This window comes from Xenopus laevis, chromosome 9_10S (genome assembly GCF_017654675.1).
Source record: "Xenopus laevis strain J_2021 chromosome 9_10S, Xenopus_laevis_v10.1, whole genome shotgun sequence".
Classification (NCBI taxonomy): Eukaryota; Metazoa; Chordata; class Amphibia; order Anura; family Pipidae; genus Xenopus; species Xenopus laevis.
The window spans coordinates 20,919,378-20,935,216 of NC_054388.1; the positions used below are offsets into that span (position 1 = coordinate 20,919,378).

Below are 15,839 nucleotides of genomic sequence, written 5' to 3' on the forward strand. Positions count from 1 at the left end.
ATTTATTGATCTTGATGATCATCTCAGCGCTCAAGTTTCTGTCTGAACTGGGATCTATATACAAAGGCAACAAGTGTCTCCTCATGTCTTGGTCTGGTCACTCATTTAGCAGAAATACTTTTGGTCGCTCTGAGACAATCAGGGCATCAACTCAATTTAAATAAACAACACAATCTAAATCTGATTAGTTTGCTAAATTGTGTTTGACCTGCTATTTTTGATCATTCTCTGGGTGTATTACAAATGGATATAAGAGTTGATAAATGCAGATAACAACTGCTGTGACAATCACATACTCAAACTTGTTCTACTTAATACCCATGATTAAGTGTATAGCAGGTATATTTATACAGTGCCAGGCATATACACAGCATTGTACATTAAAGCAATAAATTGACATATAATGAACATAAATACAATTACTTTCAAGTTTCAGTGCTAAGAATTAAGCAACACAAAAGAAGGGAGGTCCCAAGGGATCTAGTTAGTGTTCAAGTTAATTCTCCAGGTATCCACAAAGCAGTATTTACTTCAGTTACGAAAACCCAACTGTTATTATCCAAAATCACATTTTGTACAGTCCCTGACCATAACAGCTTACATCGTTTAATTTGATACCTAAAGCTCTGCATATGTGTTACTAAAATTGCAGATCTTTCCCTGCGTTGACCAGCAATCGCATTATAATAGGGGCCTAAGCAGACACTTTGCGAGTTGACCAAATCAATGGGCCAATGTGTATGTCGTGTGATAGATGTCTGGCAGATTTTCAGCCAGATACCTCTTGGAGAGGTCATCAGTTTAAGCTACTGAAAAAGCAGTGTTACAGCTTATATTTGCCAGTATATGGCTAGCTTAATGTACAGGAATATTAATTGACCTACCCAAGGTGCACCAGAGGGGGTGGAACCTATGTTTTGGCTTTTAAAGAGTATTGACTGTCACTCACCAGTTAGCTCTGCCCACTTTGCACTGGGGTTATTGATGCTTTGCATAGTGAAACTCCTTAGTCCATCATAGGCGAGTTCACGGAAGCGGATACAGAACCCTAGGAGGATTCCGTTAATCTTGTCTTCAGCTGGAGCCTAAGCAAAGGGAATGATAATATATTTAATACTAAAGTCTAAATATGCAGTTTGAAAATAAAAATTCCCTTACACAATGCAAATGTTTTGCACATCTAAATTTTACGTGCAGAAATAATATAGTGTGTTCCCAATGGCAATGTAAGATGTGTGGCTCTGTAGCTGCTACTTTCTGCTGAGAGACCTACATTGTTCTGTAACTCTATTTACATGAAGGGGCTGTTTACCTGCCAGCGAATCAACACAGAGGTAGTAGTGTGAGGTGTTACGGAGAGCATTGTGGGAGCTTCATCTGGGGCTGAAAAACCAAAGTATTAAATCAGTTACATCTTTGTGTTAATCATAATATAGCTCAATATACAATAGCTAAACGATGCTGTGTTGAACATAATATATCCCAATCCCAAATCCATGCTGTTAATATTAGAACTGGTGCCAGAAATCACCCTAAAGGACACTGCCCTTAGACCAGGGGTCCCCAACCTTTTTCACCCGTGAGCAACATTCAAAGTTCCTGGGGGTACACTGCCAAATAAGGGCTGTGATTGTCTTTTGGTAGCCCCTATGTGGATTGGCAGCCTACAGAAGTCTCTGTTTAGCAGTACATCTGGTTATTATGCAAATATGCAACCAAAACTTGCCTCCAAGCCAGGAATTCAAAAATAAGCACCTGCTTTGAGGCCACTGGGAGCAACATCCAAGGGGTTGGGGAGCAACATGTGGTTCACAAGCTACTGGTTGGGGATCACTGCCTTAGACAATGAAAGCTGAATTCACACTACTGGCAAGACATAAACAACTTGGGATTTATCAGGTATTGCATTATAATGATATTGAATTTCTATGAATGTTATGGATAGATAAAGGGATGTTGAATTCACTCACCTGCCTGCAGCGTAGTCAGGGCTTCTGATTCGTCACTGTATTCACTGTCACCAATGTCATTGGTTGCTTTCACTCTGAACTTGTAAGAGGTAAATGGCTTTAAGCTGAAAGAGAATAAGAGAATAACACTCAACTTTTTCAGCAGCCATCTGTCCTCAGCCTGCATCCTGCAAACCCCACAATTCCATGCACACATGATTTCTTTAGGGAAAGGAACATCACAGTGCAATGCATTGTGGGTTATGTAGTTCCTGTAAGCTGTGGAGAAGTTGTTACAATTTGTAACATCAGTGTTTAGTCCATCCTTCCCTGCCAGGATTTGAAATGATGCAGAAAGAGAAGAACTTTTAAACAGCTGGATTTCAGCATAGAAAATTACCCTAGCAACTATGCATTGATTTGAGTAAGGACTGAATATAAATAGGAGAGGGCCTGAATAGAAAGATGAGAAGTAGCAATAACAATACATTTGTAGTCTTATCGAGCATTTGTTTTTTAAATGGGGTTAGTGACCCCTATTTGGAAGCTGAAAAGAGTCAGAATGAGATGGCAAATAATGAAAAAACTATAAAAAATAGTGAAGACCAATTGAAACGTAAAGGTGAACCACCCCTTTAAGGACACTGTTCAGTTTATCTGATGGCCAAGGAATCACCTCTGAACCTTGCATGCATAATTCCTTGCTAGGCCTCTAGTAGCATCTAACTTGATCAACAAATAGGGACATGGTAAAACATATATTTTAGAGGCAAACTTTAAATTAAATTTAAATGTAAGCACTTTTGCCATTTTCATTAGTTTTTTTTTTAAGATTCCAAGATATAAAGAAAAATTGTATACTCCTAAAATAATGAACATAACAGCAGTGCCACCTGCTGGTCAGTTTTCTGTCCACTATGCAGTCGGCATAAAAAGAAGCGTTTTATTATTCTGCAGACTGAATCACAGTAAAAAACTGACCATCAATTAAAGCCGCCATTACCAAAATCGTCCTATTAGCAGTATACATTTGGATTCCTGCAAAATACATGTAATTTGCAAAAGTTCTTAGAGTAGCACTCTAATAATTTTTACATTAATTTATTTTGAAGGTTTACATTTATTTAATAATGGTTTTGTTTTCTGGGATGCAGATCGGTACATCATTTTTGGTGCCTTATTTTCCTGTCTATGCTCACTTTCTTTGGTGAAGGTTCAGGGCATGAGCTCTTTGACCTTATATCTACTTTGGGGAGTCTACCTGTATCCAATATAAAAGATGATGTCAAACATCAATATATCCCTTGTACTGTTTGGGTACAAGCCACATGAAGCATCAGGGTTCCTAGTTAGAAAGCCCTGCTCTAAAAAAAAATATAGGCCATATCCTGCTTTAAGTGGAATGGTGAGAAAAAAATTCAAAGCAAAAACCTACCGGTCGACAATAGCAGATGTGGCATTGTGGCTAATGGTGGCCGAGTGCACCATCCACTTTCCTTTGGGCAGTTCCTGGGTCTGGATGGTGTAATATCGTACAGGGGAAAGACCATCACTTCCTGGATCCCAAGACAAAAGGACAGTGCGGGCCTTGACATCTTCCTGTAGTACTGTAGGCTTACTGGGCGGCTGAGGGCGGTCTGTAGCAACGACAAGACACATTGAAATTGGATAACATGTTACACTGCATCGAAATAATTGTACATTATTGCAAACCATTCACTTTACAACTGAACATCATGAATGCAGATGAACAGACCTCTCTTTTCTGTAGTCACTACCAGGGCTTCAGCTGCTTCCCCCCAGCCTTTGCGCGTCTGGGCCGTGATCCTGAAGAGGTAGATGGATTCAGGTCTCAGACCAGTGGCCGTGTACTGGCGCACACTTGGATTAAGCACTTCTACAGTAGCAGTGTTTGCATTTGTTGCATTAAGACGGTGAGTGATCTGATATGCTGTAGGAAAACACAAGGCAATGGTCATACCATACAGCATTGGGTTATAAAATGGGACAACGTGTACATTAGGTGTCATTTCACTTTGCACTAATTTTAGTAAGGGCAAAATGGGTAAACCAAATAGTGCTTACCCAAAATGATTCCATTGGGGGCAGCAGGTGGCTGCCAAATTAAGCGCACAGAGGTGGTTCTTACTTCTGGAAAGAGAATGCCCACTGGTGGACCTGGCACTAAAAAACAAAATATCAGTGGATGTGAGTCAGGCAAATATGGACATTAGTTACACTCTGGCATCAGAGCTGTATTGTCTAATACACTCTGGAAAATAAAACCTTTAAGTTCAATGTTTCTTGGAGGTATTGCCACCTTAAAGTAAATCTAAAAGCAAATCGTAAATCAATTTAAATTTACTCAGATACAATGAGATACTGCATTTACAGTGTATCAGTAAACGTTAGCTTATCTGGCCAAAATGTGTACCAAAAAGTTCAAGAGTAAAGTGTATCAAAGAAGCATCTAATCTACAAGAAGAAACACCTTTCTTGACATAGTTCAACAATATGCTGGGGGGGGGTAGTACTAGTCATCCACTCAAATATGTCGACTCCAACAATATGCTAGAGGAGTAGTACTAGTCATCCATTCTAATATGTCCAATTCCTCAGGCTCATCATGATAATGAGTTGGTTGTTACTGCCCCCTTGCATATTGGAGAACTAGTCAATAAACACTGTCCCTATTTCAGAGAAGATTGAATGTTATTTTCTATATTTCTTGGAAACAATTTTGTATAGATAAGCTTACTTGCATCTATCTTAGTGTTTAGTTTATATTTTGCACTTCCTCTCATTTTTTTATGCTAAAGTGACTCTGCTTATAGTCATAACATAGTCAACACAGTGGCATAAAAGCATTGTAATTTACTTGAGGCACAGACAGGCAATAAGTATTGAAACCCATCATAGAAGGTAAAAAACATGCTGACGCTGAGCTGGAACCTATAATCTGCGCCATTCAGAACTGTATAGCATTGCATTAATGCATGGTCCACTTATGTTTCAAGGCTTTAAATATTGTTATTTAATGATGCTTTCAGAAAGTTAGAACACTGAGATGGAGTCCTCTATTGGACAAAGAAAATATTGTTTCTGAAAAAGAATATTCTGTATTACAAACAATCAACCCCATAGTTATTTTGTGTATGTATCTTCTCTGTTACATGCTTTTTAAAGTCATCCATCTTCCTATGGTAGTACTCTCACCATCATCCAGCGTTCTCTCCAGAATAGCCGGTGTGCTGGCAGCTCCATCTCCTATTCTTGTGAATGCCAGAACCTGAATCTCATAGAGAACATATTTGCCAAGGCCGGAGAGCTGGACACTGCGGGAAGAGTTGCCTTCTACAAGCCAGAAATGTGTGGAAGTGTCAGAGTCCTTTTCCTTGTACAGAACCTGAAAGAAAAAAACAGAAAGTAGATCACATTCAGAAACATAGGTGTCACTGCTCAGACTTTAGATGCAAAGAAATGAGCTACATAATAAGAAGCAGTTGTTGCACAACATTGGACCAATATGATGATCAGAGTGCAGTGGAAGTTCCTCTAGTCATTTATTTATATGTAAGTAGCCAGAATTGATTCTTTTTTTTAAATTTATTATCCAGACTGGAATTGTTTCCAAATGGATTTTGAGAACCAGTATCTCACTGAACTATTTATGAATCAGATCTAGACCTGGCTTTTGTTTGGATTAAGCTTCTTACCTTATAACCCAAAATAAGGCCATTCCGTTCTGGCTCTGGAATCTCACTCCAGCGCACAAGAATGCTGCTTGATGTTGTGGCCAATGCAGAGACATTGGTAGGACCAGAAGAAGGCACTAAAATTTAGGTGATAGGGGGAAAAGAGTATAGTATGTTAGTCTGGAATGCAGCATATTTAGAGACTGATGGTAACACCATACTGAGGTGCTTAGACATCCATTTTTAGCTACCTGATTCTCTGGTCCTTGCAGTAGCCACAGGGCTCCAGGGTCCAGCACCAATAGCATTGAAGGCCTGAATCTGCACTGCATACTCTGTCCATTCCTCTAGGTCCTCAATAGTGTACTCTCTCTCAATGCGATCATAAATGGCATGGATGAGTGGTTTACTTTTTTTGTCCTGCCTGGTGTATCGGATTTTGTATCCTACAGAATCTGGGTTCCCATTGTACTCCATTTCTGGAAGTGGCTATGGGGGAAGAAAATATGTAATGAAAAATAGTTAATGGTTCACATTGTACTGGGAGAGGTTGCACAGAGGGACTAATTTGTTAGAATCACACGATCTTCCGGCATAACAGCATTTTAAGCCACTAAAGACTCTTTTGCAATAATAACTAATTAGCCTTGACCTGCTAAATGCATTTAGAATGATTAAAACTAATTTCTAATGTTAGTTATGAGTTATTATTCCTTAAATTTGCACCTATATAAGTAAATGAGAGCCAGGGCCATGTACACTACTAACAACTTTGCTGTGAACGGCCTTTTAGCAAGATGCTAACCCGACATTAAAAAATCAGCACTTGTCAGTGCAAGTGCTGAGAGAGACGATGTCTCAAGCTATTCTGCAGTGAGAACAGAACAGGTGTTTCCAGCATGCATAGTAACTAATAAAACTGATCAGACAGTAAACCTCTGCATAAAAAACAGCAACAATACTATTTGCACAGTATGTACCACTGAGCCGCATATCTTATTGTTTGGCAGACACTGATTTTTCAGGTAAGTACAAAGCACAGGGCTCATTTTCAATGCAAATAAATATTATTCCGGCTCACTTAACAAGTGTGGTCCCATGTCTTGATACTCACCACCCAGCGCACCCATAGGCTGGTCTGACTGGCAGTACGCAGTGTCACATTAGCTGGGAACATAGAGGGTGAAGACTGTAGAGTCTGGATCCTCCGAGAAGGTAGACTTGGGGGGCTAGAGCCCACAATATTTACCTGTCGCATACGGAAGCTGAAAAGAGCAAGAATTACAATCCTAAGTGAGCAAGGAAACTAGATTGGCAACCTACAATTTAATAGCTAAAGTCTAGAGTTTCTGCACCGAAATCCACTGTGTGTGCCAGCACCCAGGCCAACAATATGGTTCCGGGTGCAGGCAAGTAAGAAGGCTGTTGACAGACTGAGAATCAGCCCTTGTGGCATTAATCTTTTGGGCTGATCTCTGCTTGTGGAAAAAAGTAGACCAAGAATCAGCCCCTATGCGTACATCAGCCTTCTTCCTTGCCTGCCCCTGGAACCACTGTGTTGGCCCGGGTGCAGGCATCCAGGCAAATGCAGTGGTACAGGGTGCAGGCAAGGATAAAGACTGATGCCAGAGTATGGGCTGATATATAAGCCAGATATATGTCTATACTCTTACCTGTAGTAATTATAAGGTCTCAATTCAGGCACGTTTAGAGATCTAGCATTAGGTTCATTTGCCAGCTCATAAATAAGTACCCAGTCGTCTGACTCACTGGGACTGCCAACCTAATATAGAAATACACAATGGCGTTAACAAAATGGTGAGTATGAGTGAAAAGCAATATCAAAAACATAATTCCAGTAAATTTAAGTTCTAAGGAATTTTTTTTATAATGCTTAGTCTGGGTATCACTCAACATTTAACACACTTGAGCTGAGTAGTACAAAATTTATGGACAAATTACACTTTTAAAGGGAAAGAATATTTTCCAAAAAGATTTTACAGAACTACCATACATATGCTGTCCATTCAGAATATTTTAATGCCTATTTCCGATCTAAGAGTGCACTAATCACAGAAATATCATCTTCTTGCTCAATGGCAAGCTCAAAGTCTGCAGGAGTGATTCTACTGGCTAGCAGGCCATCCTTTAAAATTAGGAAGCTGACTACCCAACTAGTTTGCACATGAAAATCCACCAATTCAAAAGAAAACGTTTCCAATTTTACACAATATATTTTAATGTCGCTATTGCTTTATTCCCCCTTATATAAAGACTTTAATTCTCAATGAAATGTCCAATGTGTTCCTGACTGTAACAGCTATAAAAGAGGTTTTTAATAAATGGATACTTTGCTTTACTCTAAATACCAAGTCATACAAGGCTGGGATAATAATGGAGATATTTGCTGTGATTGTATAGGTAGATAATGAAGTATATGCTGGGCATTTTCCTGTCTGTCCCACCTGAGCTTCCACCAACCACTTGGAGATCGAGGTTTTTCCATCATATCCTGGTCGGAACTGAAGTGTAACTGAACGGGATCCAATGTTACTGATGCCCAGATAAGATGGAGCACCAGGCAGCTCTGAAGTGATACAGGTAGAGAGAAACCAGATGTTTAAACTTTTGTGGGCCAAAACACAGAACACAGGTAAATTGCATGTATGAAATATTCATTAAAAGAGAACCAAACCTTAAAAATGAATATGGCTAGAAATGCCATATTGTATATCATGAACTTATTGCATCAGCCTAAAGGTTCAGCTTCTCAATAGCAGCAATGATCCTGGATTTAAAACTTGTCACAGGGGGCCACCATCTTGGAAAGTGTCTGCAACACTCACATGCTCAGTGGGCTCTGAGCAGCTGTTGAGAAGCTAAGCTTAGGGTCCGTCTCAAATTATCAAGCAGAAAATTAGGCTGGCCTGTAATTTAAGCTGATGCTACCAGGTTGATCATTACATTCTGATGATAGTATCACTGATTCCTGTGCTGCCATGTAGTAATTATCTGTATTAATTGCTCATTAACTGACAGCAGCACATAGCATGTGCAGTAAATCAGTAGAAAAGAAGATGGGGAGATACTGGGGAATCTTTGGAGGGCAGCTGTGGTTGCCTTGGGTTGGTACAGAAGCCCAAAACATTATGTACAACATTTCTAGCCTACTTCTTTAGTCAATCTTCAGTTCTCCTTTAACTATGTACTGTTATGGCTGCTGCATCACTGACCTGGTGGGACTCCTGAAGAGATAGTGGAAGACGACACAGCACCCTGGCCTTTAGATGTCATCCCTGCCACCTGAATGGTATAGGTGGTAAGTGAGGTGAGGCCTGTCACTCGATACTCCAGAGTGACATTGGGCAGGTAATGGGTGACCCTAGTGTTGGTTTGGTTAAACTCCTCCCATGAGATCTTGTACCCTGAAACATACAAAATAGTCTTGGATCAGTTGAATTTTCTCAGAGGTGTTAAAGTCTGAAATGCATGGTTCAAGGATCTTTTGATTAAGGGCTGCAAGATGTATTAACATTTGCAAAGACCGGTTCACATCTAGCAACAAGTCTAGACAGTCTCATGAATGCTTATTATTGAATATTAAAACTAGCAAACTTTGTATCTTTTATTATGTTATGTCAAACATAAAATACTCTAGCACATCCAGTGGGGGATTCAATGACTATACTCCACAGAATATTTTGGAGCCAAATACCATAAAAATATATAATGCCCATAACAAAAAGAGCAATTATTGGTTACTTTGCAATATGCTCTGATGCCTCCCAGTCAGGGGTCTTTTATAAACATTGGCCTAATTGGTAGTAACCCATAGCAATCAATAAGATGCTAGCTTCCATTGTTCTACCTACAGCTGGCTGAAAAAAGCTAATCACTGATTGGTTGCTATGGCTTACTGCCCAGGTGCAAATTTCCCCAATGTTTATAAATGTGTCGGTGTTCAGTGGAAATCAATTGAAAGCACTTTCATAGAGATAGGTAAGATGATCCTCACTGCCCTGCACATTCCCTGGCACTTCCCATCACATTAGTACCCTCTTTTTGCTAAACAACTCAAAAACTAGGCTGTGTCCACTGCCCAGGGAACACCACATGTTGTCCCTTTAATACTAGCATCTCCCTTTAACTTTACAGACTTTCATATACATTTCTTCTGTCATAAGCATTTCATTCTCACATTCTTCATGTCTGGCTGATTAGGTGAGGGATGTCTTTAGCAATTGCTAAGATCCATTCCATCAACCCTATCAAAAGCCATGGAATCTGTTGTCTGGTGAAGTTGGAATGCTTTGAGTACAAAATACATCCACTATGATATTAAACACTGTATGGTTCCATAGTTTTTGCTCATCTTTGTAAATACTTCTGCAAAGTTTTCTGGAAATGGTGCTTAAAATCAATATGTTTGTGACACAGGATTATTGGCATAAATTAAGCAGTTGGCCTACTGTACCTGAAAGTAGACCATTCTTTTCATCAGGCTCCTGCCAGGTCACCCTGAGAGAAGTGTCTAGAATGTCATCAAAGCTGAGATGTCCCACAGGTCCAGGAACTGGAAACAGAGAGTAGTAAGCAAACATTTGCCATAACACATTATCTGATAATGTCTTTATTTAACTCCATGCATAGTGGGTGACTCTCTTTAATCTGGTAAACCAAGGTTATGTATTTGCATTGAACCAAGTCAACCTGAATTCTTAATTTACTAGAGCGTTGGCTCCGCTGCTCTCAGCCTGTGTATTTTTTCAGGCTAAGAGAAGTGGATCTCCTCTATGCCCCTTCTCTACTGATTTGAATGAGATCTGCTGGTGTGCAGTCACATGGAGTGAAAGTCGGGCTGAAAATGCCTGCTTTCACATACTTGGACCAAACTCCGCTCCTTGTGACTTCAGATGAAGTGGTTCAAATGAAAAAAGAACAAAGCAGATCCTCTTTTCCCAGCCTGAAAAACTATGCAGGCTGAGGGAAGAGGAGCTAACGCTCTGTCTGCCCTTGGCCTAAATGGTCACAGTAGCAGCTGATATAGCCTTAGTGCTTTTGCCTATGCATTGTCCTTAGTAGTGATGAGTGAAATTTTTCGTCAAGTTTCACTGCAAAAATGATGCCCATAGATTACAATGGGTAAAAAAATGATACGCAACAAAAAAAATTTGACACACCACATGCGCCACAAAATAATTAAATACATAATTGATACCCATAGACTTCAATGCATTTTGGCCATTTTGCAAATTTATGGCGAAGCGAAACGTGTTAGATTCACCCATAACAAGTCCTCAGTATAGTATTCATCCTAACCAATGTCTATACTGATGATGGGTTGAGTGCAGATGACTTCTTGTATTTGTCTATATGTATTTTGTGGTCACTGCCTCATTGCACCCTCGCTTAATTGTTTAAAATTTAATGGTGAGCACAACTTCTCCTTTTTTGCTTTAGTTTATACTTCTCAATCAGGCATGGATTTGTGGGCAGGAAATAAAGGCCCGGGCCTAGGACAGCAAAGATACAGGGGCGACATGTCACCCACTAATTGCATGTTAACTGGGGACTGACTGGGCAGAAGAATTTGACTGTTTGAATCTTCCACCTGCCCAGCCCCCAAGGGGGAACTCTTGTTATCATACCATCCTCATTGGTCCAGAGTAGCTGAGGTGTGCTCCGTGGACCATCCCCTGGGCTAGTGAAACATAAGATAGATGTGAAGTAGCTGGTAAACTTCTTTAAGCCAGAAATAACGCCAACATGGGTGTTTTCTTGGAACTTAGGTCGCACTGTGACCATAATGATATCATCTTCCTGATCCGGCTCCCACACCATCAGCTGCGAGAAAAGAGTGGGGTTAGAAAGTTTGACACTGCATGGGATTAACCATGTTAACTGCAAATACACATTTACATACTGCCCTGAATGTACCAGGACACTACCTAATACATACTCTTTTTTTGTGTACAACTGGCCATCGTTATGCAATATAATAAAGTCCTTATTTTAGGTGTAACTTACATTGCTTTGCTCTTTTCTCTTGAAGCTAGAAATAATTGTAAATGCCTATCCTGCACACATATTTAATTATCAGAATAACAGTCATTTGCAAAGACTGCCAAGCAATTGCACCACCAAGGCAAATCAATGTAGTTTCAATGTAACTCAAATGTTTATATTCCCAAATGAAATGTTACAGATGAAAGTATTGTGACCCATATTCTGATATTTGCTTTTGTAATATTTTCTGTATCACCAATTTGAACATGTACTTAAAAGAACAGTAACACCAAAAAATAAAAGTGTTTCAGAAAAATCAAACTATAATGTACAGTTCCACTGGTACAACTGGTGTGTTCAGAAATTATACTATAGTTTATATAAACAAGCTGCTGTATAGCCATGGGGGAAGCCATTCCAAACTGAAAAAGGAACAGGATACACAATAGATACCATATAAGGTCTGTACAAAACAACATGATTCTTCAGAAATGATCTGTTATCTACTGTGCTTGAATGGCTGCCAGCATGGCTCTACAGCAGCTTGTTTATATAAACTATAGTAGTGTTTCTACAGAAAACACACAAGTTTTACCAGTGCAGGGAAACAGTATATTATCATTCCTTTAAAGTGAAACTAACACTGAAAAACCACTCTTCAAAATATGAATGTATATTAAAACTTACCTATATGTCATGTTGATCTTTTTTAAAGGTCTGCTTTTGTAAGTGATTGTTACTTGAAGTTCCTAAGGCCTGACTGTTTTGACAACCTGACTGTCCCTTCTCAACCTGTCAGTTAGAGTTTCTAGTACTAACCAGCGCCGATTCTAACTAATGTGCCGCCTAGGGTTGCCACCCGGCCGGTATTTTACCGGCCTAGCCGGTAAAACACCTGCCAAGGCCGGGGCCGGTATTACAAATTTACCGGCAATGTAGCTGCCGGTAAATTTGTAATGCCCTTAAAAAGACCCCCTCGGCCAGCCCCCAATCCCCTGTAAACTTACCTTGTCCTTCGGTTCTTGTCCTGGCCGCGCCGTGGTCACGCCCCTTTGCGGCACAACCCGCCCCCTTTGACGTCACGCCACGCCCCCTTTGTGTACCCGCCCCCACCAGCCGGAATTTTTTTGGCAAAAGTTGGCAACCCTAGCGCCGCCTGAGGCGGTTCCTTCAAAGCCGCCCTCCCTCGCCGACAGGAACACTCTTGCGAAGAGCGCAATTGCGCTCTCTCACAATAGTAAAGCCAAATTTCCGGTTTAAAAAACGGAAATTCGGCTCTTAAAGGTACCAGGAGTGTTTTTTTGCCACCCCAGGATACCTCTCCGGCGTTGCCGCCTGAGGCAAGTTTCTCAACTCGCCTCATTGGCGGGGTGCCCCTAATACTAACAGACTACTGCTGCACAAAAATGGCAGTCCCATCATAGTGGTACATGTGGGACCAGATAGGTAATGTAAAAGCATCAAGCAAATAATTTTATGGCAAGATTATCAATAGAAAATGTTATGATAAATTTTTTTTAAAAAAGGTTTGATTTCTTGTGTCAGTATCTCTTCAAAAACACTTTTTGGTGTTACTGTTCCTTTTAAACAATGACTTTAAAACTCCTTCCCCTTGCAAACCTGGCAAATATGTAAGATAAATTGTAAATTGTATCAAAGAAAATAATTACTGCATAAGCATAAGAGAGCAGCACAATAAGAAGCTGCATATAATACTGATATTACTCCATACATTTATGGTTTCTATATCAGTAATTTTAAGAGAGTAGTATGCCTGTGTGCGTTAAATGTGTGAGCTAACAAATTAGCTGCATTAAACAGATTGTTAGATCTTATTATTACATTACAGAGACGAATGGCTGAGTTTGGCAGAAAGCCCACAATTCAATCCAAGCCCACTAGATGTCAGAACTGCAGAAGGAAAATTATGGTGAAGGTTACATCAAAGTACAAATGCCCATGCTGCTTTCTGGAAAACACCACACAATGTAGTCAGTCCTATTTTTTACAGTTTTCTTCTGCTTGTTTGTGAAGACATAGTGAAATTGGAGGTATTGATGGTGGATTCAACCCCTAAACCCCTAAGTATCTGAGATAATTTTCCTTTTTATTCCCCCCTTGCTATATGTTTGTATTTCACAAGCCCACTGTCTCTTTATTCCTATACTACAGGTTGTCCAGCCTCAATCACTCCAGCTATTGATCGATAACACCTAACATACTCCTAACAACCTTTGGGTGTCTACTAGGGATGTAGCGAACAGTTCGCCTGCGAACTTGTTCGCGCGAACTTCGACCGTTCGCGTCCGCCTAATGTTCGCGAACGGTTGGGAACGTTCGCAATTTGAGTTCGCGACCATTCGACCGCTAAAATCGAACGATTTCCATTCGTTCGAACGATTTCCATTCGTTCGAACGATTAAAATCCCTCGACCGTTCGATTCGAATGAAAATCCTTCGATCGAACGATGAAAATCCTTCAAACGTTCGAATCGAACGAAAAATCCTTCGAACGTTCGAATCGAACGATTTTGCGGGTGTTCGAAGCTCGCGAACGGTTCGCGAACCGTTCGCATTTTTTGCCGGTGTTCGCGAACGGCGTTCGCGAACACCAAAACGGCGGTTCGCTACATCCCTAGTGTCTACGAAAGCCAAGTCCATAGATTGAAAACCCTGACCCGAATTTTAAAAATATATATTTTAGAGTTACATGGTGCAGCAGTATGAAGTTTGTTCAGTTATTAGGCAAACATTATGGCAGCCCCAACTCATATGTATACATTACAAGGGAGTAGGCCACGACTATAATATCAGTGTAAATACACAGCACAGCAGCAGATAGCACCAGTGTTGCCCTAGAGTTTGTACCAGGGTGTTGATGAGACACTGTCAAACAACATTTTCAGCACTGTGGTTTAACTCTACCACCCCCAACCTCTTTACTCCTATTGGCAAGGCAGACAGCAATGAGCTCTAGTGCAGCTTTAATCTCATGATTTACAAGGAACATAAAGCTTTGTAGTTGCCAGAATTCAAACAGGCCAACAGCAGCTAATTAGTCAATCATTTTAGAATGGAATTTCCTAATCAGAAATACTAATTACAATTTAATATGGATGTTAAAATATCTTCATAGTTATCCAGTTCTTGGCCAATTAAATGCCCAGACTTCATTGTACTAGATTCATGTAAATGAGTTTAATTAATGTAAATGTAGATTAATTAAAATAGAAAGCAATCAGGGGGCCATTAGGGCATCCCTTCCATGTCTGTATTGAATAACAATAATTATTTGTTAACTGCATATAGGGATTAACTGGCACCAGGAAGTAAGGGAAGAACTGAACTTTGAATCAGTCAAAATAATTAACACCTAACTTGTAAGGTTAGTGCCATGTGACCATGACAAATCCTCCTTGTCATTAGCAGTTAGGGATCTACAGAACAGTCTAGATAAAAATACTCTTAGGAATGCAAGCTGTACTGCAGCAGGAATATCTACATTAGCACAGGTATGAAGGAGTGCAGCTTGGGTAGGGGTCCCCAAGCCCGGATTTGCGGCAAGGCCGCGTAGGCCCGGGCCTAGGGTGGCAAAAAAATAGGGGCGGCATAGGGGCCGCATTATGGGGACGCGTGCGTCCCCATTCATTTACAGCAGCTGCGCCGGCGTTTTTTCGCCGGCGCGCTGGGAAGGGGAGGTGAGCGCTAGGACCGCGTGGCCGTCTGGTCGGACCACGCGGCCTAGGGGCGCGCCTCATTGAAATCCTGGGGGTTCCTGTGGTTTTCTAGAAGTTAAAGGAATTGTTCAGTGTAAAAATAAAAACTGGGTAAATAGATAGGCTGTGCAAAATAAAAAAAATTCTAATATAGTTAGTTAGGCAAAAATGTAATGAATAAAGACTGGAGTAACTGGATGTGTAACATAATAGCCAGAACACTACTTCCTGCTTTTCAGCTTTCTTGGTTTACACTGACTGCTTACCAGGCAGTAACCAATCAGAGACTTGAGTGGGGGGCACATGGGTCATATCTGTTGCTTTTGAATCTGAGCTGCATGCTGAGGATCAATTACAAACTCACTGAACAGATATGTATCATGTGGCCCCCCTTCAAGTCGCTGACTAGCTCAGCGTTAGAGAGCTAAAAAGCAGGAAGTAGTGTTCTGGCTATTATGTTAGTCATCCAGTTA

The 15,839-nt window shown here is 40.5% G+C and overlaps 1 protein-coding gene across 2 annotated transcripts in view; it reads right to left on the reverse strand.

Annotated features, from left to right (window-relative positions):
* The window catches only part of sdk2.S (sidekick cell adhesion molecule 2 S homeolog), a 410,822-nt gene that overhangs the window by 26,509 nt on the left and 368,474 nt on the right, over positions 1–15,839 (reverse strand). For both annotated transcript variants that reach the window (XM_018238320.2, XM_041578178.1), the window contains 15 exons: positions 11,293–11,488; positions 10,119–10,217; positions 8,878–9,069; positions 8,110–8,231; positions 7,318–7,427; positions 6,759–6,909; positions 5,896–6,133; positions 5,666–5,781; positions 5,166–5,355; positions 4,035–4,133; positions 3,706–3,900; positions 3,385–3,586; positions 1,971–2,074; positions 1,313–1,383; positions 950–1,085 (listed from right to left, as the gene is read on the reverse strand). In XM_018238320.2, coding sequence (XP_018093809.1) covers positions 950–1,085; positions 1,313–1,383; positions 1,971–2,074; positions 3,385–3,586; positions 3,706–3,900; positions 4,035–4,133; positions 5,166–5,355; positions 5,666–5,781; positions 5,896–6,133; positions 6,759–6,909; positions 7,318–7,427; positions 8,110–8,231; positions 8,878–9,069; positions 10,119–10,217; positions 11,293–11,488 — 2,221 coding nt within the window. The remainder of the gene's footprint in view (positions 1–949; positions 1,086–1,312; positions 1,384–1,970; positions 2,075–3,384; positions 3,587–3,705; positions 3,901–4,034; positions 4,134–5,165; positions 5,356–5,665; positions 5,782–5,895; positions 6,134–6,758; positions 6,910–7,317; positions 7,428–8,109; positions 8,232–8,877; positions 9,070–10,118; positions 10,218–11,292; positions 11,489–15,839) is intronic.